General features: G+C 38.2%; 2 protein-coding genes across 5 annotated transcripts in view; one reads left to right on the top strand and one right to left on the bottom strand.

The window, feature by feature from the left end:
* SLC48A1 (solute carrier family 48 member 1) overlaps positions 1-25105 on the bottom strand; it is a 1155028-nt gene that overhangs the window by 711669 nt on the left and 418254 nt on the right. The gene's annotated exons all lie outside the window — the stretch shown is intronic.
* AMIGO2 (adhesion molecule with Ig like domain 2) lies at positions 16099-20671 on the top strand. 4 transcript variants are annotated; one of them, XM_050746905.1, is made up of 4 exons: positions 16099-16386; positions 17489-17681; positions 17878-17984; positions 18061-20671. In XM_050746905.1, the coding sequence occupies exon 4, from the start codon at positions 18124-18126 to the stop codon at positions 19687-19689; it is 1566 nt and encodes a 521-aa protein (XP_050602862.1). In that variant the 5' UTR covers positions 16099-16386; positions 17489-17681; positions 17878-17984; positions 18061-18123; the 3' UTR covers positions 19690-20671. The 4 variants fall into 4 exon arrangements, with proteins under 4 accessions (XP_050602862.1, XP_050602859.1, XP_050602860.1 ...); XM_050746902.1 differs by lacking the exon at positions 16099-16386 and having other exon boundaries at positions 17184-17681; XM_050746903.1 differs by lacking the exon at positions 16099-16386 and having other exon boundaries at positions 17192-17681; positions 17878-17979.

Below are 25105 nucleotides of genomic sequence, written 5' to 3'. Positions count from 1 at the left end.
AGGAAGAGGGTGTTCATTTAAGAAGTTGTAATTAAATGTGTGTTTTGAGGGATGTATTTTCTACAGGTACATTTATCTTTATAGACATAAGAGTTATTTTAGGTATTTCTAGTTGATACAGATAGCGAATCAAATTAGGCCTCAGGAGACTTCAGTTCAAGTCCTGACTCTGCCAATATAAATGTAAATGTGGGTAAATCCCTTGCTGCCCATGATCCTCTCCTTCTTTGCTTTTTTTGCCTAATTTACCAAGTTATTAAGGGAATCAACTGAGGGGCTAAATGTCAGGGCTTTTTGAAAGTTGCAAAATGTCATTTAGTAAGTGTTTGAATTTGACTGGGTATATTCAGTACTTAATTGAAAAAATCAATATTGCTGCCTGATCTTCTACTAAAGAAATCATATACAGTCTTACATATCTATTTTTGGTAATTATTTAATCAAATTCCATCTCAAATATATTTTGAACCAGCATAGTTAACTTACATAGTGGCACTATTCCAAGATTGTTTTCTAATATATATAATAGAAGCTAATTAAAGCATTCACATCTCCATTTGTTAAAAATACAAACACATCTCCAAAGCAGGTAATTATTAAACAAAGCAAGTAGTATCTGTAATATCCTTTTAATGAAAAGTCTACTTTTAAATATTGGCTTCTCTTAAAGCAATAGATAGATTTTGCAAGTGAATCCAATCCACAGACTTGCTAAGCTAAGCCCAGATTATGTTTATGAAAGGTATTGTGTTAGGTGCTGCAGAGTGACAAGATACAAGAAAACTGCCTCTGCCCTCAATGAGCTTAAGAGGACAGGATACAGGGGAAGCTAAATATAGTTGAATTAATTTATGTGAACAACTGTACACATTACATTATTATTATTATATCTATATATCTATATATAATATATACAATATATAACGTGTATTATATATAAAGAAGATAAGTAATCCTTTAGTCCTAAGATAAAGCTACATCAGTTTTAAAGATGAACAATTATTGAAATCAAAGTTTATCTAATTAGCTCAAATAACATTTATATTATCAGAGCATGTTTATCTAATGTGTAACATAAGATACAGATAATCTCTAAATAGCAATGACACTAAAATATTCCTAAAAATCTAAAAGTATGACTAACTATGGGATATGATGCTGTACAGAAATGGGTTTTTCATGGGGCTGGAACACTGAAGCACAGGCGTAGTGCTAGGAATGCTTAGACACCGACTCTCCTCGCTCTTCTCCCCAAGATGAGAATGTGGTCTTCTGATATAAAACTTGGTTCAGAAACAAGGAGAACTCGATTATTGTAAGCATTTTCTTAAACTGAATCATTAAATATAGAGAGTGTTTATATAAATGCTTCTCTGGCTAGGAATGTATACACTAAATATAAAGTATCTGAGACAGAGTGAAAAAACCAAGCTTCTCAGATCTGTCTGACCCACAAATGGGCCAAAAATTGGAGTTACCAGAACAAGAATTTATAATACTTATGATTAATACGAAAAATAAATAGTGAAATGATGAATAAAAAGGAAAACTTCACTAGAAAGTTGGAAACTGTGAAAAAATTACATATATATTTTAGAACTCTAAACATTGAAAAAATATTTGAAATTCGGAATTCAAATGGATAAGTTTACAGCAGATGACACACAGCATAATTAGTGAATAATGGGCTGGATCAGTGAGCTGGAACCTAGATAAATAGAAAGTATCTACTTTTGAAGCACGAAGAGAAAAAAGAATGGAAACAATGGCAAGAACAAGATACATATGAAACTTTTCACATATATATGATTGGAGTTCCAAAAAGGAGAGAGAGAATAGAGGAGAAGCAATATTCAAAGAGATAATGCATAAGATTATCTATGTATTGATGTAAGAACAAGGAGCAAGATAAACAAAGAAAACTGTAGCTAACCACATCATAGTCAAACTGTTGAAAACCAAAGATGAAGAGAAAAATTAAAAAACAGCCAGAAGAAAAAAAGAAATTAGCTTCAAAGAAGCAACAATAAGATTCACAGTTGATTTATCAACATATAGATGTAAGAAGAAAATACTATCAACTTTAAGTGCTTAAAGAAAGTAATTGCCAACCTGGAATTATATCTTGCAATCATATCCTTCAAATATGAAAGTAGAATAAAGATGTTTTCAGGAAAACTAAAGGATGTTCTTCAGGCAGAAGGAAAATAATCTCAGCTTAGGCAACAAAGCAAGACCTTGTCTCTAAAAAAAAAAAAAAAAAAAGTGGGCATAGTAGCACACACCAGTAGTCCCAGCTACTCAGGAAGCTGAGGTGGGAGGATTGCTTGAGCCCAGGAGGTTGAGACTGCAGTGAGCCATGATTTTGCCACTCCATTCCAGCCTGTGTGACAAAGAGTGAGACACCTGCCTCAAAAAAAAAGAAGAAAAAAAAAAAAAAAAAAGAGAGAGAGAGAGAGAGAAAGAGAGAAAGAAAAGAGAATCTCAGACAGAAAAATATGGAAATGAAGGAAGGAATAAAAAACACTGGTGAGGGTAAACATGGATATTTGCAAGTTACTATTGATTACAAAAGGCAGTAATTATAACGTACTTTGTAGTATAAAATATATGTAGAACTAAGATATGTGGCAAGAAGAACAAAATCAGGAGGGATAAATCATTTAAAAGGTCTAAGGGTCTAATAGTATCAGAAGAGTGGCAAAAATAATTTGTATAATTCTGTAATAAATCAAGGACATATATTGCAATCTCTGGGATAGCCACTATTAGAATTAAAGAAGTAAAACTTGCAAGTTTTTAGAATGAAATCATTGAATAATAAAAAAAAGTAGAGGAAAGAGGGCAAAAAAAGAGCATGAAATGACAACAAAAGGAATATATAAGAAAAGAGCTCAACAGAAAATGAAAAATAAGATGGTAGCTATATACCCAGTGATGTCAGTGATTACACTGAATGTAAATAAGCTAAATTTGAAGTAAAATACTGTCACATTAGATAAAAAACAAACCCAAATCTTCAAATCTAATAAAAAGAAATGTTTAATGTGAAAGGAAAGCCAAACATACCATGCAAACACAAACCTGCCCCTGCTCCTAAAGTTGTCTAGCTATACTAATATCAGACAATGTGAACTTTAAGGCAAGAAACATTATTAGAGATAAAGTGAGACAGCTCATAATTATAAATAAATAAGTCCAATAGGAAATGAGTACAATCCTAAATCTTTGTGCACCTAATAATACAGCTTCAAAATAAATTAAACAAAAATGGACAGAATGAGAAAAAATGTACAAATCAGCAATCACAGTGGCAGACACTAGTGCATCTCTTTCAAACATGTAGCAGAAAAAGTGAAAAATAAAAAATTCATAAGGATATAGAAAATATAAACAGTATAGTTAACATATGTAATCTAATGCCATGTATGCAAAATTGCACCTAATGACCACTTCATATTCACTTCAAGTATACAAGAACATTTATTAGAATCAACATGTCAGAACATGAAAAAAGTCTCAACAATTTCAAAATATTGAAATCTTTCAGAACGTCTTCTCTGACCACAATGGAAGTTAAGCTAAACATCAGTAACAACAATAGGAAAAACCCAAGTGCTCAGAATTAAGCAATATACTCTAAATAATCCATGGGATAAAGAAAAAAACCAAAAATTAGTTTTTAAACTTAAATAATAAAAATTACATTGGAAAAATCATGTGAAAAAACTAAAATTGGTGCTTAGAAGGAAATATATAGTCTTATATTCCATATTAGAAAGGAAAAAGCCTGAAAATCAATGATTTAAGTGTTAATTTCAAGAAAGTAGAGAAAGCAGGAATCAAACTTACAAAAAGAAATGGTAAAGATAAAAGCAAAAACCAAGGAAATAAAAATCAAACATATAAGAAAGACAATAAAGCCAATGTCAGTTGTTTAAAAACATCAAAATCTAAAGAAGACTGATACAAAAAAAATACAGAAAACAAATTTGCAACAACAGCAATGAAAAAGGAGATATCACTATAGATCATACAAGCGTCAAAAGGACAATAAAAGGAAACTTAAAATAACTTTATGCTGATAAATTTGACAATTTGGATGAAATAGACAAACTCTTTGAAAACACAATTTACCAAGACTGACAGGAGAAGAGATGAAAATATCAATAATTTAGGATGTATTTTTTTTAAATTAAGCCATTATTTTAAAAAAGAAAAGCCTGGGCCTAGAGAGTTTATCAGTGAATTCTTCCAAACACTTAAGGAAAAATTAACAGCTGTCTTGTATAATTCTTCCAGAACACAGAAACAGAAGGTGAGCTTTCCAGACTTAAAAAAAAATTATAATAGCATAAGCTTGATTTTTAAACCCTGACAAGCATTGTGAGAAAGAAAATTGCAAGCCCATATTTCTCATAAACATTACTTAAAAATTCTTAACAAAATATTAGGTGGAGTACAAGTTTAGTCCCAGTGTGCAAGTGTGGCTTACCATTCAAAAATCATAAACGTAATTCACAGAAAAAGGAGTAAAATCATATGATCATCTCAAATGCAGAAAAAGCATTTGATAAATTCAATATCCATTTGTGATGAAAACATGTAATCAATTAAGAGCAGAACTTCCTTAATCTCATAAAGAATATCTACAAAATATCCACAGCAAACATCATTCTTAATGGTAGCACATTGAAAACTTCCCCTTAAGATTGGAACTGGGTCAAGAATGACCACTGTCATCATTTCAATCCAACATTGTAGAAGGAGGTCTAGCCAATGCAAAAGGCCAGAGAAAGAAATAAATGTCATGGAGACTGGTGAGCAAGAAATAAAATTGTCATTTCCAGACAATAAGATCATGCACATTCAAAATTTCTAGAGAATATAAAGATAAATTCTTAGAATTAATAAGAGAATATAGGAAGGGAACTGGATATACAGTCAACATATAAATCTAGTTGTATTTGTCTATACTGGCAATAAACAAATAGAAAATAAAACATATTTACAATAGCATCAAAAAACTCAAACACCTAGAAATAAATCTAATTACAGATGTGCAAGATCTCCAACTGAAAACTAAAAAATATTATTGAGAAAAATTAAAGGAGAGATAAATAAATGGAAGCATATGCATCATTATAATTGGAAGACTCAATATTGTAAAGATGTTAGTTCTCTCCAAATTAGTACATTCATCCATGCAATTTTGGTCAAAGTCTAAGCTATAGGTTCTTCTTTTTCCAGAAATTGACAAGTTTTCCTAAAATTCATATAAAATGTAAAAGCTGGAAATCACCAAGACATTCTTGAAGAATCAATATAGAGAACTTACACTATGATATATCAGAAACTATTATTATAAAGTTATGACAATCAAAACTGTGTGGTACTGGTGCAAGAACAGATAACTGTCCAATGAAACACAACAGGGAATCTTGAAGTAGATCCGCACATATATGATGGCATGATTTATGATAAAGGTGATCCTGCAATGCAGTATGGAAAAGGATAATCTTTTAGATAAATTGTGCTGTGTCAATTCAACATTCAAGTGGAAAAAAAGGTATTCTAATGTTTATTTCACATTACACACAAGAGTCAATACCAAATGGGCTGCAGAAATAAATTGAAAGATGAAACAAAATTTCTGGAGTAGAACATCTTCATGACCTTGGAGTCAGCAATGCTTTATTAAATGGAAAATAAGCAAATGAAAAAGCATTAATCATAAAAGGAAAAAAATGTGATAACTTGGCTACATTAAAACTAAAAACTTCTGTTCCTCCAAATTGAGTGAAATGGCAACCCAGAAGGTAAGAGAAAAATATTAATATATATTAATTTATATCCAATGCAAACACACACATATATGATTAAAAAACACAAATCTAGAATGTATAAAGAACACCTACAAGTCAATAAGAAAAAGCTGAACAACTCAACAGCATAATGGGAAAAGTCTCATAAAAGAGGATGTGTAACTAAACATACAGAAAATTGTTTATTAATTCTCAGGGAAATGCAAATTAAAACCATAATAAAATAACACTTGCTATCCACCAAAATGGCTCAGATGAAAAAGATGGAAAATAATAGGTGTTGGCAAGGATGTGAAGGAGTAAGAATTATCATATACCACTTGTGGGATAATACACTGATACAACCACTTTGGAGAAGTGGGAGTTACTACTAAAGTTGAACATGTGCATAACCTGTAACCCAGCAAACAGATTTCAAGGCATACACCCCCTAGAAATGTATGCATATGTTCACCAAAAGACGTATTAGAATGTTCACGGCAAAAGTACTTGTTAGTAGACAAAAATTGGAACAACCATTTGTTGGACGGTTGGAACAATGTTCCAAATATTCCAATATTGTTCCAACAAAATGGCCCATGAACAACAAAATAGTTAAACCAATTGTGATATAGTCACAGAATTTGGGCTGTATCGATGGCAGTGAGAATGATTTACAACTACATACGAAAGTATGGATGAATCTCTCCAACATAAAGATGAGCAGTAGAAACCAGACACCAAAGAGTATATACTCCATTTATACAAAGTATAAAAATAGGTGAGCTAATCTATGTTGTTAGATGTCAGCAGAATGGGTACCACTGGGAAATGAGTGACTAGAAGGGAACAGAGGGAAATTTTTGGAGAGCTAGTAATGTCCTGTTTCTTGATTTGGGTGATGGTTACAAGGGTGTGGTTGCCTTTGCTCTGCTACTCCGCTTCTATGCATGGTACATGATTCTTGCCTCATGATTGTCTTTGCTGGATTTTTTTTTTCCATCAGAAGGATTGGACAGAACTTAATTTCTGCTTATGTAATTGTTCAGTTCACTTTCAATATACATATTTATGTTGATTTTATTGAGGCTCTGCAAAATGCCTGCATCTCATGACATTCTTCTGCGCACTGGCTTTTTTCTCCACGTGGCTCCTCAGCTGTCTGATAATGTCTTTCTGATAGGAGTTCTCTGTTCTTTGTCCATTTGCCTCTCTTGTGTGTGATCACCATTCTACCATATTTATGATGTGTTGTCTTTGCATTCTCTGTTAGTGGGCTGATAAACGAATAGAGAGAGATTATCTTTAATAGAATGGGCAATTTTCTGATTTGGGCAGAATCATGGGGCCATTGTATTTCCTGTTTATTAAGACTTCAGGCCCAGCACTGTGGCTCACGCCTGTAATCCCAGCACTTTGGGAAGCAGAGGTGGCTGGATCACTTGAGATCAGGGGTTCGAGACCAGTCTGGCCAACATGGTGAAACCCTGTCTCTACCAAATATACAAAAATCAGCTGGGCATGGTGTGTGTGCCTGTAATCCCAGCTACTCAGGAGGCTGGGGTGGGAGAACTACTTGAACCCAGGAGGCAGAGGTTGTAGTGAGCCAAGATCACGCCATTGCACTCCAACCTGGGCGACAGAGCAAGAAAAGTCTCAAAAAAAAGAGAGACTTCACTGATTAACTGCTTCATGCCTTCTGCCTGGGGATGACAGTGTCTTATCCAGCCCATCCAAATATTTGGTCTTATTGGCAAATGTATCTCTTTTGTGACAATGGATTTGTCATGCACAGTAGCTTGATACCACTAAATATTCAAGTCATCAAATGAATTACTCTTCTTTATTATTTCACATTCACCAAACATACTTGGCTTCCCAAAGCTTTCTTGCAGCCAGAGAATAAATGCCAGATAGGTAGGTATGGTTTTTGGTGTGTGTGTGTGTGTGTGTGTGTGTGTGTGTGTGTGTGTGTATATATATATATATATATATATACTTTTTTTTTTTTTGAGACAGAGTCTCACTCTGTTGCCCAGGCTGGAGTTCAGTGGCGTGATCTTGGCTCACTGCAAGCCCCGCCACCCGGGTTCACGCCATTCTTCTGGCTCAGCCTCCCAAGTAGCTGGGACTACAGGCACCTGCCACGATGCCCTGCTAATTTTTTGTTTTCATATTTTTAGTAGAGATGGGTTTCACCTTGTTAGCCAGGATGGTCTCCATCTCTTGACCTCATGATCTGCTCACCTTGGCCTCCCAAAGCGCTGGGATTACAGGCGTGAGCCACCGTGCCTGGCCTTTTGGTTTATATTTTAAGTCCCTCTCCATTTACAAAATTAGCCCTGGGACACCAAAAATACCAAGTTTCTGGACCTGTCAAGCTGGGCTAAGTCAATGTTATAAAGGTGGCCCTGTCTGAAGATCCTATTGCCTATCTTTCACCCAGATACGCCCTACAAACAAACACATTAATGTTCATTGGGGCAATGCATATTCTGTTTCTAAAAATGCAGCCAAGGAGCCAAGGTTCCCAGAGCCTTCCCAGGAAAGGAAATTGAGACAAGAGGAATTTAGACATCTAGGAGTTTTAATAAATATTGAGTGAATGGAAAATTTTACTTTGAGATATACATGGACAATCGTCATATTAAGCATGTTTTCTATCATCTGGCTGTTTCCATGAAGCAGGAAATGTCTGTGAGCAGACTCATCCTTCAGCAACTTGTTCAGATTTGCACCTGACCTCTTCTATACAACAGCTGCCAAGGAAACCTACATTGATTTCCTACCATGTATTTTTATCACAATGCAAGAGACAAGTAGCAGCATGTCAAAACTGCTCTCTGGAGGAAGTGATTATTATTATTTTTTATTTATTTTGCTTTCCCTGTAGTTCAAAACCCCTTTGGGTACTCTCCAGTGTGTTTTGAGATTGCTGACCCTTACTCTCTACTAAAGGTCACTGAGGTTGCTCCCCACAACATGCCACCTTCAAGTCCCTAGGGGTTTTGAGAATCCTAGGCATGCAGACCCGTGAACTCATTCCAGTCTGCAGCAGCTGAGAGAGAGCACCATGGAGAGTAAGGCAGAGCTGAGCGAAATGAGGACCTGCTGGACTCTGGTACAGCCAGGCTCGGGGGAGCCACATAATTAGTACAAACATTGTGTTGAGACACCTCTCCAGCTCTGTTTATTTTGCACATAAACCTAGCCATTAGGTTCAACAAACATTTGTTAAACATCTGTGCTGTGTCAGACCACATCCAAGGCATAAGGGCAATAAGGCAGTACTCTTTTACAGCTTTATAATTCACCAAAGCACTTTTTACATGTTTCATCTCAGTCAACTTTGTGAAATTAAACAGTGCACATATTAGTACTGTGTTTCCATCTTACAAATGGGAAGCTGAGAATCCAAAAGGTTGAGTCATTTACCTAGGGTTATACAGTTAATAATAAATGGATGTTCTGGAACAAAATCCAGGAATCTGATTTTTTATTAAATACTCTATTTGGCATTTAATTAAGTGTTTCAGTTCCTTGGTATGTGCAGGAGAGAGACACTACTTCCCTTGCTTATAATTGTTTATTGTGAGTGCCACAGAAAAGATGACCGATAGGGATTCATGTTAGTATTGCTTAATTCTAAGAGATAATTTTCATCTCTGACCATTTAATGGGTTTCCCCAGATTATATTTTTATTTGCATACAATTTACTTTGTTGAATCAGATTCTTTTCCAACAAAGTGAGTAAGATCTAAAATTTTGAATTGGAATATTTGGAATTTTTGAATGCCCAAAGTAGATATTTTCTGTTGCAAATACTTTGGCTCATGGTTTTATCCAATTTGGAAATGAATTCTACACTACCTTATATCCTATAATTATTTCTAATAATACTACAAATTCCTAGAGGAGAGTAACCATATCATGGCTCTGGGAGTGTGGCCAGGACTAACAATATTTGCTGAATGGAATTTAAATTATGGTTGACCTTGCTACTCCCTAAATGGGAAGCATTAGAACTAATTGTTAAGCATCAATCCAGAGCAAGGCAGACTTCTGTGAGAAATCTGCTTCTACCACTAATCTTGGGCAGGTTATATAAACCAACTAAGCCCCATGGCCCTCATTAGAAAATGGGGATGCTAATGCCCATCTCTAAAGCCCTTTATAAGAATTAAATGAGAAGCCTGGTATATGGTGAGAATATAATAAGTGGTAGGTCTTATTATCAAGACCACTTTCTTGGGTCTTTCGTGACGTCCTTCTGTCTTCTCCTATATTAATGTGATGTTTCTTTTCACTGTCACAAACTGAAAGATCAGAGTTCCAGAGCAAATTGCCCATGGAGCAGCCACCACAGAGGGCCTTGTGTTTGCTGAAAATAATTGAATAAGTATTTGCAATAGTGCTGACTGTATAATGGAGAGAGTTGATTCTTTTCTCAATTTTATTGTTTAGTGTTAACGTTGGTTGGTGAATAATGGCTACTTCAAATTAGATATTACTTTGAATAATTAGATTCCCTTTATAAAGCTATGATAAATTAATTACTGCTACAGGAAATCAAACTTTTTAAAGGGCATAAAATAGGACTCTGAATGCTTCAGATAGTTCTCTAAACTGGGTTTGTTAAATATTACCCGTATTTATCAGAGAGGCAAAATTAACCCCGGTTTTGAGGGATATAATAGCATTTAAGAATTCAATCAGATGATCTCTTCAGGCTAACAATGAGCAAAATAAAAACTAGAACACCTGCCATTTATGACCAAAATCTCAAGAGATAACTGTAATGCTAGATGCATAGTTTTGACACACTGAGTTTTTTAAAGCAAATTTTCATCTGCTTATGTTATTCCTAAAGCTGAGAATATTAAAGTATTTAAAAAGAGGTCTGCTTGTTTCTCTCATTATATAATTATGACAAAGAAAAAAGACCATCCTTTTGTAAACTTCTCAGCTTCCTCACTTCAATGGGTTTATTATTTGAGCAGAAATTGTAACTTACCAGGGAGATTGTAAACAGCATTCTCTGATTCTTTTTCCTATAACTTCCTTTTTTTTTTTTTTTTTTTTTCCGTAAGCACATAGTACAGAACTTTTAGAAAAAAAATTTTTAGTTGTTATTTTTCTTTTTGTTTCTCATTGAAAAACCAAAAGCAGTGTGGGCAGGGGGCCATGCCACCTTCACCAAGGCTGGACTAAGAATGTGCCATCAGGGAGGACTCATAGCTATTGGAAGTTGGTCACACCCAAGGTTGTTGAACCCTAAACATGGGAATGTGGACAACTGGGCAATAAGAAATACGTAAATGTCTATTATGTGCCTAATTTTAGTCAGACTTGTATGGCTATTGCAGCATTTATGCATGGCGGTAATTCTCAGTCTAAAGAATAGCACCTGGCACACAGTGGGTGCTCAGTAAATATCCGCCAAATAAACAATGCAGAGCTAAAGCAGGACAGCAATTATCATGCCTCAAAACAGGGGAGGTCTGAGTCACTTCCTGCCTGAGAAGCCAGAAGAGGGTTTTTCTCTCTGAAAGTACAGTAGTTGATTCCGAAGTAGGAACCAAATTAAGCAGAAACATTGATGCACATGACTTTAAAAACTGTTAAGTTTTCATTGTACTTTTTCTTCTCACAAAGGACTCTAGAATAATAGAATGTACAGATAAGGAAAGAGAAGAAATATGTTAAAAGAAACACTGCTATGGCACAGGTACATAATTTTTCAGATGATTATCTATGCATACCATATAATTAACATACATTTTTTTCTTTTACAAAAACTGGAACCATACCATTTTGTAATTTTTTTGCTTTATCACCAGATAGTCCCTTGCCACATTATTTCAATAAGAATGTATATACCAGATGTATGTACATGAATTTATTTACTCACATCCCTGTTGCACGTTAAGAAAATACTGCAATGAACATGTGATACCCATCACAATAGAATACTTAATAGATTAAAGTGATCTCTCAACTATAAAGAACTTGCCTTAAGTTACTTTTCCTGAAGTAGCAATGGGACTGACCGTCATTCACTGGAGAGAGAAGAGGAGTCTGTGTCTGCCCAGGGCAGTGCTAACTGGCGGGTGAAGAAACAAAACCCAGCGTTCCCGGTACTTGAGCAACAGAGGACACATTGTTATCAGAAAATCAAGTTAATTTTTTGAAGCTGAAAAGAACTTTAGAAATAGGCAATTGTTATATCCTCAACTAACTCTTAAGGTTCCTGGAGAGGTTAAATGGGTTTTTTGTTTTGTGTTTTGAGACAGAGTCTTGCTCTGTCACCCAGGCTGGAGTGCAATGGTGTGATCTCGGCTCGCTGCAACCTCTGCCTCCCAGGTTCAAGCGATTCTCGTGCCTCAGCCTTCTGTGTAACTGGGATTACAGGCGTGTGCTGCCACGCCTGGCTAATTTTTGTAACTTTAGTAGAGACGGGGATTCTCCAGTAGAGATGTTGGCCAGGCTGGTCTCCAACTCCTGACCTCAAGTGATTCACTATCCTCGGCCTCCCAAAGTGCTGGGATTACAGGCATGAGCCACCGAGCCCAATCTAAATGTTTTTTGCTGAAGCTAAATTTTAGATGGCCTCTTAAATCTCCTCACCTTGTAATTTTGGTAGGTTTCTGCAACCACACAGAGGTTTAACACTTTTATAATTCAAGACTCTGGATAAATGGAACTTTGGTCCCCACAACCACATTCCAAGTTCAAGTGTGGCTAACCTATGCAAGTCTTTCAACAGCGTGCTCCTAACAGATTCTGCAGTCTTTAGCTCAAAATCCCCGTCCAAACCTAGAAAACATGCCAAGTGAAAGAAGCCAGACACAAAAAAACACATATTGAATGATTCCATTTATATAAAATGTCCAGAATAGGCAAATCCATAGAAACAGAATGTACATTAGTGGTTGCCAGGGGCTGAGAGAAAGGAAAATAGGAGTAACTGCTTAATAGGCATAGGGCTTCTTTTTGGGTGATGAAAATACACAGTCCCTGACTTATGATGATTCAGTTTGCCTTAGGATGTTTCAACTTTACAATGGTGCGAAAGTGATACACATTCAGTAGAAACCATACTTCAAGTACCCATGCAATCACTCTGTTTTTCACATCCAGTACAGTATTCAATAAATTCCATGAGCAATTCAACACTTTTTTTTAATATAAAATGGACTTTGTATTAGACGATTTTGCTCAACTGTAGGCTAATGTAAATGTTTTACGCACATTTAAGGTAGGCTAGGCTAAACTACGATGTTCAGTAGATTAGGTGTAATAAATGATTTTTAACTTATTTATTGAGTTTTTTTTTTTTTTTGGAATGTAATCCCGTTGTAAATTGAGGAGCATCTGTATTCTATAATTAGATAGTGGTGATGGTTGCACAGTATTGTGATTAAACAATTGCTGAACTGCACACTTTAAAATGGTGAATTTTATGTCATGTGGATTTTATCTCAAGTGAATTAAAAAACAAAAAACTGTCCAGCCTATGTCAATGAAGATAAGAGGCAGAACAACCAGATGGGTGAGTGGAGATTGCTTAAAGAGTAGCCCCATTGTGAGCTCTTCCTGGGGAGGACACACAGTACCTCCTGCAGAATACTCCCATTCTATACCTCCATTTCCAGCCAAGTAGAGGGAGCGTCCAGAGAAACATGCCACAAATTGACACATGCCTCCTGGAGTTCAGAAAGCACAGGAGCTGGAGTCTGAGTTTTCCCTGAAAATATATCTCCATATAACGAAAGACACAGGATTGGGTGAGAGATCTGGTTCTATAAAAAATCTTAGGCAATTTACAAAAACCAACTGGAGGAGGCCAAGAGAACAGGATGCTGTAGGAGCTGAGTGCACTTCCATAGTTGCTGGGCAAAGGTATGTTTTTCTTGTGGGTTCAAGCTAAGTCACACTGTAAACATCCTATTAAGAGTGCTGCCCGCCAGAGTGAGGAGTCGCCACAGGAAGCTCCTTATGCAGCAATCAGTGACCCAGTGAGCTCCATCTCCAAAGAACACTCAGCGTGCCTCACGCCAAAAACAGAGGCAACAAGGTATCTGCCAGTGCATCAATTCCACCTGATTACAGGGCACAGGGTAGAATCAAAGGAGATAAAGAATGTGAAAGTCCTTCTTAGGACATAAAGTGCTATTGAAGTGTTAATTATTAGTAAAAATGACTTAGAATCATCAAACATGTGCTATCTCATATCTCTAATTCCTTAAATCTTTGATTATAACCTGAGAAATTATGGAAATCACAGGGCTAGAACTCCTGTGATTTCATCACCTCAAATTACTGCCTCAGGCAGAAGGTATTTCCAAACCCAGTTAGACACTCACATGACCACACACCCTTCTCAGTACACTAGATTCAGAATTATGTCAAGTGTCAAGCCACATTCTACTATCCCTTGGAGTCTTTACTGAATGGTCAAAACTACCAATGTATTATGTCATGTGGAAGAGGCCAGAGGAATATCTATCGCATCCTATTTTAAACTCCTAAGAAGGCAACTCAACCATCTGTCTTGGCAACCCATTCCAGGTTGGAACCACCCTGGCAGAAACGTCTCTCTTCTGTTCAATCTAAATCCTTCAAATAGAACCTCGAGATAATTGCATCCCATTTCATTTTCAAATAATTTGGAACACAGTTGTTTACCATCTGGGTTATAGGATTATATAATGTCACAGGGCTGTGGTGAGCAATAAATGAAATAATGCATGTAAAACGCATAGCTCAGTGTCTGGCATATAATAATGGCTCAGTACATATTTATTATCACCATCATTACATGTGTTAGTAGTCTGTCCGTCACAAGCGACATACAAGTCAAAATAATTTAAGCTAAAAAGGGGGGTGGGGTGGAAAATATAATTAAAAAGGAAGTAAAAGTATGCAGTGGCCTTCAGGTACTACCAGATCCAGGACTCAAATAACATTTACAGGCTTCCTCTTTCTCTTTCTTCCCCTTCATTTTTAAGACAAGCTTTCAAAGCATAAAAGGCAGGACAGCAACCAGCAGATTCAGGTGGCGTAAACCGTTATCTTAACCACTTTGAATAGGTTCCCTGTTCATCAGTTCATTTATCAAAAATTTATTGAATGTGTTAAGCAGGGTTCTAGGATCTGAGAATACAGTAATACCCAAAACAGATAAAACTGCTATCCTCTTGGAATTTATCTTCTAGTGAAAAGAGGGAATCTGTTAGAAGAAGGAGAAAGGATGCTAGAAAGATAAAAATGCTATCCTCCACAAAATAAGGTCACATCTTATACCTTAAGATCAACTATTACCTTTCTTTCCTCCCAGTTGGTAAACTCAATCTTTTTACAACCTTCTTCCCCCTCACAAACATGTGAAACCCCCCCAATCAGGTCTTCAAATGGATAAATAGCCTTGTCTATGGATTTTGAGTGCATTTAGTTTACTTTTGCTGTGTAATCTCCGCATAATGTTTTTACAGTATGCCTGTAGTTATAACTTTCTTGTTTCAATTTTTTTGAATCACTTATTCTTTTTAGACTATTTTTGCATTAAAAACAGGTCTTTCTTCTGCCTTCATGGTTTCCTTAAAATACTATGTTAATTAATTAGTAAAATCCTGCAAAAACCTGGTCATTTATTAGTCATTTAAAAAATATTCCTCCTAGCAATTTTAATTCTATTCCTCTGTATTAACTATCCAAACTCTATAAAATTGCAGGCCTGGAGACCAAGTTTTTTTGAGAACCCCAGGAAGTGTGGCCTAATACTAGAAAATCTCAACTTCTGCCTCTCCCCTTGAAGTGCACAGTGAGAAAGGCTTGCATGAAGCATTTTAGGCTGTGTTCTTATGATAAAATTCAACTTTTCATGAAATAAATTAATCTGCATCAAGTTGTTTTCATCTGAAAATGTCTAGATTTATTAGTGCTAGCCCGGCTTTAATCCACAAACAATTCCATTTAAATTAGGCGTTGTTCTAACAGATCTGCCTGACCACAACAATGACTCATGGACCGTGTAGGAAACAACTTTCACTAAGTTCCAGATTGCTCAAGTGAAAAGGTGAGCAGGGGAGGGGAGGAAGAGTTGGTTGTACTCATCATTTTTATCTATCCTGCCCCAACTGTTCTCTCAATTTGGTTGCTTTTCATTCCACTGTGGTTGGCATCTTTTGTCAGGGCAGTAATTTATTTCTTTTAATCCGGATATAATGGCCAAGAGGGCCATTTGGCTCACTCAAATCCCATCGTTAAAACTTATCTTGGAATTAAACAAAAATGGATTTTTAATCGTAGAGCTCATCAGCCTCATAGCCTCCACCTCATTTTTGAATGGCCTTGTTCGGCTTGCACCTTCCGTGCTTGCCAAACCAAAGCGCCCTGGTCGGCTGCAGCATCTCTGGAAGGGATGAAGAGCCTCCGCGCACACGCCCCTTACGTCCCTGTCCCGCACGCGCCACAAGCACGCTTGCAAAAGACGCGGAGGTGGCGGAGACAAAGACAGAGGAAATGAGAGAGAGAGAGAAGAGGGAAAGGAAAAGAGAGAAAAAAGAAAAAGAAAAAAAGGTCTGCTCTGGGATTATTATTATTATTTGGGTTAATACCCTTATCTTTGCATTCCAGCCGGAAGGTCGGCTCCAAGCCTTCTTTCCTGCCCTCCTCCTTCTTGAATTGGACACCATCCCTGTTGCCGCCTCCTGAGTTAGGAAAGGGATAGAACTTTCCCAGGGAGGTGAGGGGTGTCCCCGAGGCGATTTCTCCGGTTACTTCCTCCCGGCAGAGATCCCTGTGGAGAGGAAACGTCCCCGACTTCCCTCCCCGCGACCTCCTCCCCAGATGCGAGCGGAGACGTCAGGCTGCTTCTGGGTTTATTTTGTAAACCCATACAGTCAACTGCACTGGGCGCCGGGAAAGCCTCCTTGGCCCTCGCCCCAAAGCAAAGCTCTAAGAGGTCCGGGGACTCTGGCCTGGGTGGGGAGAGAGACGTGACCTGTGCGGCCGCCGCGAAATGGGTCTACAAAGGTGAGACCCCTCCCTCAGTGGTTGGGCGTGTCCCCTTTAGCCTTCCTGGACCCCGTTACTGCCCGGCTTGGAACTGGACGAAGGCACGTAATTGGTAGGCGAGTGGGTTGGGGCGTCTTGACCCTAGGACGAGAGTCTAGGCCTCTGGTGTGGACCCCTGCCTCCTTCCCGCTCTGCGCGGCCGTTCTAGAGGTCCGGGTGGGCGCTGGAGGAGGAAGGCGGGTGCAGGCTGCGGGGCCGCGGGGCGGTATGAGGGGGCGCCGGCCGCCTCTCGGATTGGCTGCGCCGCCGCCCCCTCCGCACCGCGCGCCCCCCACCACGCGCCCAGCCGGCTCCCTCCCGCAGGCTGCGAGCTGCTGCCCGCAGAAGGCAGGACGCGCAGGGGTGGGACCGGCCCCCCAGCCCCTCTCCCGGACCCGGGCGCGCGGGAACCCCGGGTCCTGCAGCCTCCCGAGTGCGGAGAGGCGGGGCCGCCCGCTGCCGCCCAGCTGCCTGCGCCCCCTCCCGCGGCCCCGGCTCCGGGAGCGGGGCGCCCCGCGCACGGGCACACGGCGGCCAGAGCGCCGAGGCGGTACCTTCAGCCTGCAATGAGAGGAGCCCGGGAGAGCCCCCGGGAGCCAGCGAAGAGCTTGGCTGCTGCGTCCAGGGCTGCTGCTGCCGCTGCGGCTGCTTGAAACTCCTCAAAGTTGAGAGCCGGCGAGAGGCTGCCGCCCGCCGGGAGCCGGAGGGAAAGGAAGTCGGAAGGTGCAAGAGTGACGGACACGGACAGACTGACGCGCAGACCTTTGGAAGGCACCGCGTAGGCAGCCTCCCCGGAGCCCGCGAGGCTCCCCAGCTCCGTGAGTTGTTTTATGGATGGGTGGTTGCTAAGTATTTCCGTTTAATTGTTTGTAGGCTACGTTTGCGTATAGTTGTGTTTGTTGGAGGGAGTTAAAAAACAACAACAACGCAGGATGCACCTTAGGAAAAAATTGAGTTTCTGATGGTGGGTGAGACGGCGGTATGGAGAGAATGTGACTAAATTTTTACAAGCAGGACTAACCCAGGAAAGACGAAAGAATACATTTAACAGTGAAGAGGCAACACAGAGCTCCCTATTGTGAAATAAAATCCATTTCAAAAGTTATTGGAAAGAAAGTAAGGTATGGCTCTTATGGGTTAACTAGTGGTAGTCAGTTTCTGCTTTTTACCCCCTCTGAAATATTAATTGTTTGCCAGGTTCACTGGTGGGAGTCTGAGCCGGTGGAAAAGACACCGGGAAGAGACTCAGAGGCGACCATAATGTCGTTACGTGTACACACTCTGCCCACCCTGCTTGGAGCCGTCAGACCGGGCTGCAGGGAGCTGCTGTGTTTGCTGATGATCACAGTGACTGTGGGCCCTGGCGCCTCTGGAGTGTGCCCCACCGCTTGCATCTGTGCCACTGACATCGTCAGCTGCACCAACAAAAACCTGTCCAAGGTGCCTGGGAACCTTTTCAGACTGATTAAGAGACTGGACCTGAGTTATAACAGAATTGGGCTTCTGGATTCTGAGTGGATTCCAGTATCATTTGCAAAGCTGAACACCCTAATTCTTCGTCATAACAACATCACCAGCATTTCCACGGGCAGTTTTTCCACAACTCCAAATTTGAAGTGTCTTGACTTATCGTCCAATAAACTGAAGACAGTGAAAAATGCTGTATTCCAAGAGTTGAAGGTTCTGGAAGTGCTTCTGCTTTACAACAATCACATATCCTATCTCGATCCTTCAGCATTTGGAGGGCTGTCCCAGTTGCAGAAACTCTACTTAAGTGGAAATTTTCTCACACAGTTTCCAATGGATTTGTATGTTGGAAGGTTCAAGCTGCCAGAACTGATGTTTTTAGATGTTTCTTATAACCGAATTCCTTCCATGCCAATGCACCATATAAATTTAGTGCCAGGAAAACAACTGAGAGGTATCTACCTTCATGGAAACCCATTTGTCTGTGACTGTTCCCTGTACTCCTTGCTGGTCTTTTGGTATCGTAGGCACTTTAGCTCAGTGATGGATTTTAAGAACGATTACACCTGTCGCCTGTGGTCTGACTCCAGGCACTCGCGTCAGGTACTTCTGCTCCAGGATAGCTTTATGAATTGCTCTGACAGCATCATCAATGGTTCCTTTCGTGCGCTTGGCTTTATTCATGAGGCTCAGGTCGGGGAAAGACTGATTGTCCACTGTGACAGCAAGACGGGTAATGCAAATACCGATTTCATCTGGATGGGTCCAGATAACAGACTGCTAGAGCCAGATAAAGAGATGGAAAACTTTCACGTGTTTCACAATGGAAGTCTGGTTATAGAAAGCCCTCGTTTTGAGGATGCTGGAGTGTATTCTTGTATCGCAATGAATAAGCAACGCCTGTTAAATGAAACTGTGGACGTCACAATAAATGTGAGCAATTTCACTGTAAGCAGATCCCATGCTCATGAGGCATTTAACACAGCTTTTACCACTCTTGCTGCTTGCGTGGCCAGTATCGTTTTGGTACTTTTGTACCTCTATCTGACTCCATGTCCCTGCAAGTGTAAAACCAAGAGACAGAAAAATATGCTACACCAAAGCAATGCCCATTCATCGATTCTCAGTCCTGGCCCTGCTGGTGATGCCTCCGCTGATGAACGGAAGGCAGGTGCAGGTAAAAGAGTGGTGTTTTTGGAACCCCTGAAGGATACTGCAGCGGGTCAGAACGGGAAAGTCAGGCTCTTTCCCAGCGAGGCAGTGATAGCTGAGGGCATCCTAAAGTCCACGAGGGGGAAATCTGACTCAGATTCAGTCAATTCAGTGTTTTCTGACACACCTTTTGTGGCGTCCACTTAATTTGTGCCTATATTTGTATGATGTCATAATTTAATCTCTTCATATTTAACTTTGTGTGTGGTCTGCAAAATAAACAACAGGACAGAAATTGTGTTGTTTTGTTCTTTGAAATACAACCAAATGGTCTCTTAAAATGATTGGTAGGAAATGAGGTAAAGCACTTTAGTTCCTCAGTCTGCCAGAGAAAGATGGGGTTGTTTTCCAAAGTTTCAGTTCTAGATAACAATATCTTAGTCTTTAGCACTATTGATAATTTCAGAGCAGGCCCAGATGTGATATGACTCCCATTGTCCCTTTATTTAGGATTTTGAAAGAAAAAATAAACTTTATGTATTAGTGTCCTTTAAAAATAGACTTTGCTAACTTACTAGTACCAAAGTTGAGTTATTTTAAAGAAAAACACTAGTGTTCAATTTCATTTTTAAAAGATGTAGAAAGAAGCATCAAGCATCAATTATAAAGCCTAAAGCAAAGTTAGATTTGGGGATTATTCAGCCAAAATGACCATTTCAGACCACAATGAATAGACTACACTGATAAAATATACTGGATAATGCCATATCCTATATGATGTTATAGAAATAGTGCAAGGAAAGTACATTTGTTCGCCTGTCTTTTCATTTTGTACATTCTTTCCATTCTGTATCCTTGTACAAAAGATCTCATTGAAAATTTAAAGTCATCATAATTTGTTGCCATAAATATGTAAGTGTCAATACCAAAATGTCTGAGTGACTTCTTAAATCCCTGTTCTAGCAAACTAATATTGGTTCATGTGGCTTGTGTATATGTAAATCTTAAATTATGTGAACTATTAAATAGACACTACTGTACTGTGCTTTGGACATTTGAATTAATGTAAATATATGTAATCTGTGACTTGATGTTTTGTTTTATTTGGCTATTTAAAAACAAATCTAAAGTGTTTTATGTTATCAGATTATGCTATTTTGTATAAAGCACCACCGACAGCAAATCTCTCCAAAATTCTAATAGTAAAGTTGATTTTTTTAAAGGGGGAGGGGAAGGCTTGAATGTGTTCTAGATCAATTTACACCTTGTGTATGACGTTTTACTCTGATATCATTACGCACTTTAACCAGATCCAGAAAACACTTAAACTCTTAATTTGCAACAAGTGAGAGCCCAGGGGACCTCCTTATTATCCTGTCTCTGCTTTGAGGCAATCAAGTGCCCCCTCTCTGAACCTAGGTTCCCTCAGCTGTAAAACAAAGGTTTCAGACCAGATGGTGTTTAAGGTTTCTCCCCATACACCCCATCACTCCCCATACTGGAATGAATGATCTCTTGGTGGTCTTAGCATCATCACAGGCCTATACTTGCTTTCTGAAACTATCACATACTGAAGGAATGCAGAATGGGATTAAGATGACTAGCACAGCAGTGTATAGCTTAAAGGGATGTTCCACATCATCCCTCCAGCTCCTCCTCTTTTCTCGGGGACAAATGAGGCCCAGAGAGAATACTTTGTAAGGTCAAACAGTGGCAGGGATAGAAGGAGAGCTAGAGTTTAGCATTCTCCCTGGTGAAGATCAGAGGTCCAAAGAAACTTTCGACTCCTTTTCAAGGGATGGGCATAAAAAGTGATCAAAACATGGCAAAGGAGAATCAAAGATTGATTCTCCTGGGGCTAAGAAAGAAGATAATTTTTAAAGGATGGGAGTGGGCGCAGTGAAAAATATTGCAGATAAGTAGATAAGGATGGAAGATCAACCACTGACTTTGGCAGTAATGGTTTTCTGTGAACAAATCAGTAATAATAATAGTAATAACGATAATAATGGATGCATGGTGAGGGTTCCCTAAGTGCCATGTGGGGCTTTCAGTGGCAGACTAGGGAGCGGGAAGTTAAGGAACAAGTAGCCAGGAGGTGTCCTTTTAGGGAACAGTATGTAGACCTGCTGCTCGGTAGCATTGAAAAGTCCTTATTGGATGGTGTTAAAAATTACTGGCCTTGCCCCTTAAACACCAGCCTCACCCTTTAGACAATATCCTTCAGAGTCAAAGATGTTACAAGCAAGCATTTTATTCTGCTTACTGCCATTAAAATAATTAGGAAGAATTCTGTGATTTGTGTGACCTTGGAAATCATCACCTCTTCTTACTGTATAGAAACATAGACTCAAGAGATGCTGTGATTTGTTTAGGATCATACAGCTAGTCTGGACACAAGGAAAACCTCTTGATCCATGAAAGCTCTCCAGCAATGGAAAGGGCTGCCACAAGGGGCCATGAATACTCCAGGAATGTTTTATAGAGCTGGGACCATCCTCTGACAAGGAAGTTGGAGAGAGGATCCCTGAATTAAATCTTTTTCAGAAGGGATCTCTAAGGTTCTTCCATTCTTCAAATCCTTGACCCAATGAAAGTAAGTGTTGCATTTGGCAGGGAAATATGGACAGTGCTAGGAGTAGGGAATGGCTTTCTGGCAAAAGGATAGGATGAGCTGAGATAGAAACTAAGTTACTTATAACCAAAACAAACAAACAAAAAACGAAAGAAAATCCCAAATACTGAAAAGCAAAGCTGTATTTTGAGCAAAAGTAAGAAGGAAAGTTGATTTAAAAAAGTAAGAAACTGAATGTTATAATGTAGACTTTTAAGTTCTTGGATGTATCAATTTTTTGATAGGAGCCTGATCACATATATTTTAAATATAGGAACAAAAGTAATTTATCCTTTTACAATTTATCTCACTGAGACCTTTTATATAATTTTCTTTCCAAGTAATAATCTAGATTTATGTAACTGAGTTTTTTTTTTAAGCCACTTAGTATTTTTTATTATATAGTTGTGAGAGGTGGAAACTCACTGGGTAAATCAATCAAAGTTATAGAAGTGAAATTTTCCAAGGCTTAGGGTATTTTTTATTTTAATAAAGACATTGGGTCCACTATTCCCTATACACATATGATAATATATTCTATAGTTGTGAGTTAAAATTTTAAAGACACTTTCAAGATCTAGAATCTGAAAGAAGCACCTAAAAGATTTTCTTATTTATAATTAATTTCTGCATTAGTCCTCACTGTTCAGTCTAGAGACATTAAAATATATTCATTTTTTAGCTTTAATTGCTTGAATTATTTGCACAGAAAAATGTTTTTATATTTTTAAATAAACATTTTCCTAACATTAATCAAAAGGGACGTAGATGAAACTTATGGGGATGGAAACATAAGAAGAACAGGAAGACACATTACCAGTTCAAATTCTGAAAAGATATTTGATTTGGGATCATCCTGCGAAGCACTATTTAAACAGGATACAGCCAAAGCATCCTACAGCATCATCGCTTTTCCTTTGCCATAACTGCTACTAGCTTGGTGTCGCCTTCCAGTGGCATCTAGTTTACCAAATGATCTAGCAGTAAGTTCAAAACTGGGTTTCTCAGTAGACTCTCAGGGAAAAGTTAAAGAAGCAGGAGTTTCCAGCAGCTACCCCCTGCACACTTCTCAACCAGAGATTCGAATTCAAGATGTTTGGGATAAGGTCTGCCCAACTGCTTTTTTTTTTTTTTTTTCTAATTTACTGTGCCATTCTGATTCTACCTATTCTGATTCTACCTATTGTGATGAAACATCCTGAAATGGCACCATGGCAAATTGTGTATTTGAGGCTTTGTCAAAATACATTCCTCTTACTTGCTAATGCATTTATTAATAAAAAGAAGAATCTTAGCCCTCTAAAAATATTCTCACATACTAGAAAAACAGAAGAGTTTGATTCATGGACACTAAATGAAACATAGAGTAAACTGGTTGTAATTTATGACTTATATTTTTCTAAACTGGGGAACATGGAATAATTACTTTGAGATGACTGTATCCCTGATTCTTTCATCTGTTAAAACTGTTTCTAGTTTGAAGCAGCTACAACAGATTGGGTTCCTAACAATGAGCTTTGGAGCTTTCAAACTTGATTAGATTATAGTAACATGAGGACATAGTCCATGGATGTTTGAGTGCAGATTTCGTCTACAGAGAAGCAAACTCTTTGCTTCTCCAAAGTATTAGAAGAATAGTTTTTAAAGAAAGCACAAGATTCTTTTCATGATTCTCTCATTCCTCCCTGCCCAAGAGCCAGCCCCCTGATTCATGACTATAATATGAAAGTTAGTGTGGAAAATGATGATTAATTTGCCCTTGCAAGTATTATTGGATGGTAATATATAAAAAGTAGAACTAAAAAGTATTATAATAACCTCTTGAATAATTTAGAGGACTGCTTAAGCAGCCATTGTTGCTTGTGGATAGATGCCAGGGAAAGAAGCTCTTTTACAATAAGGACCAGAGTATAGAAAAATAGGCATTTTGTCAATTGTAAAATGTGCATATGACATTTATCCTGGTTTTAATTTATTAAGCACCTACTAAATACCAGGGACACTGTGTGAGATAGTTTTTATTTATTATCATTCCTTGTTATAGTAGCCTTAAAAGATGGGAAATATTACTCTGTTACAGATGGCAGAAAACAACTCAGAAAGGATAAATCGTTTTCCCAGGTGACTGAGTTAATAAGCTGTTTTTATCATGATAATTATTTTAAAAATATCTCTCCATAGTACTCACATAGACGTTTAACCAATAGAATGACTTTGTAAAGCATGGGTGAGAAGCAAGTTCTCTATAAATGTAAGAGTTGAATGAACTAATGCTCGCAGCAAGTCTGGGGAGAACAGAAATGGAAGGTCAGGGGATTATAAATCATAATAAAGGTGAACATGTTTTTTTCCCCTATAAAATACAATGTGTTACTAGTAGCAAAATTTGAAATCTACCTAAGAAGATACGAGCTTGGTAAACTATTGGCTCCAGCCTATTGGCTCTTTGTAGTCCAGTTGCACTTCACACATGAAATTGCCTAATATGCAAAACAAATATCTGCTTTATCATTATAAACAATATGTCAAAATATTGAAATGAATAAGTGTTTAATTTCAGTATTTTTAAATTCAAAAATGACCCGAATTTATGGGTAAACGTTCTATTTGAGGGAATATCAGAGAATTTGTTTTCAATTTCTAGGAAAGTGGCAGAGACAAGTCAGACCCCATGGGAGAATTTTCCAACTAATTTAAAAAATAGATTTCTCAAGATAATTTTAAAATTATTTCACAAGGTAGCCTCACTAGCTTACTTGATTAAACTTCCCTATGAGATCAGCAGAGTGTCAAATATATTTGTAGAAAATTTTTGTTGTGTCCACATGATCTTAGGGTCATGGAGTCAAGAATCTAGGATCAAGGGTGATCACTTTGGTGATGAATGGCTAGTAGTAACCCAGAGAAGATTATTGGGCATTGCTAGACACTGCCATAAATGATGTATAATAACCACTTTCTCCTCTTAAAGGAGATTACAGTACAACTGAGAGTAAACAAATAAACCTA

The sequence above is a fragment of the Macaca thibetana genome, chromosome 11, assembly GCF_024542745.1.
Source record: "Macaca thibetana thibetana isolate TM-01 chromosome 11, ASM2454274v1, whole genome shotgun sequence".
NCBI classification, from domain to species: Eukaryota; Metazoa; Chordata; class Mammalia; order Primates; family Cercopithecidae; genus Macaca; species Macaca thibetana.
Note: the sequence above shows the minus strand (reverse complement) of the source record. Positions and strands in the feature narration are given on the sequence as shown.

Bases quoted from the DNA above. Each gene is read 5' to 3' on its own strand.
- AMIGO2 (XM_050746905.1), top strand. From the start codon at position 18,124: ATGTCGTTACGTGTACACACTCTGCCCACCCTGCTTGGAGCCGTCAGA.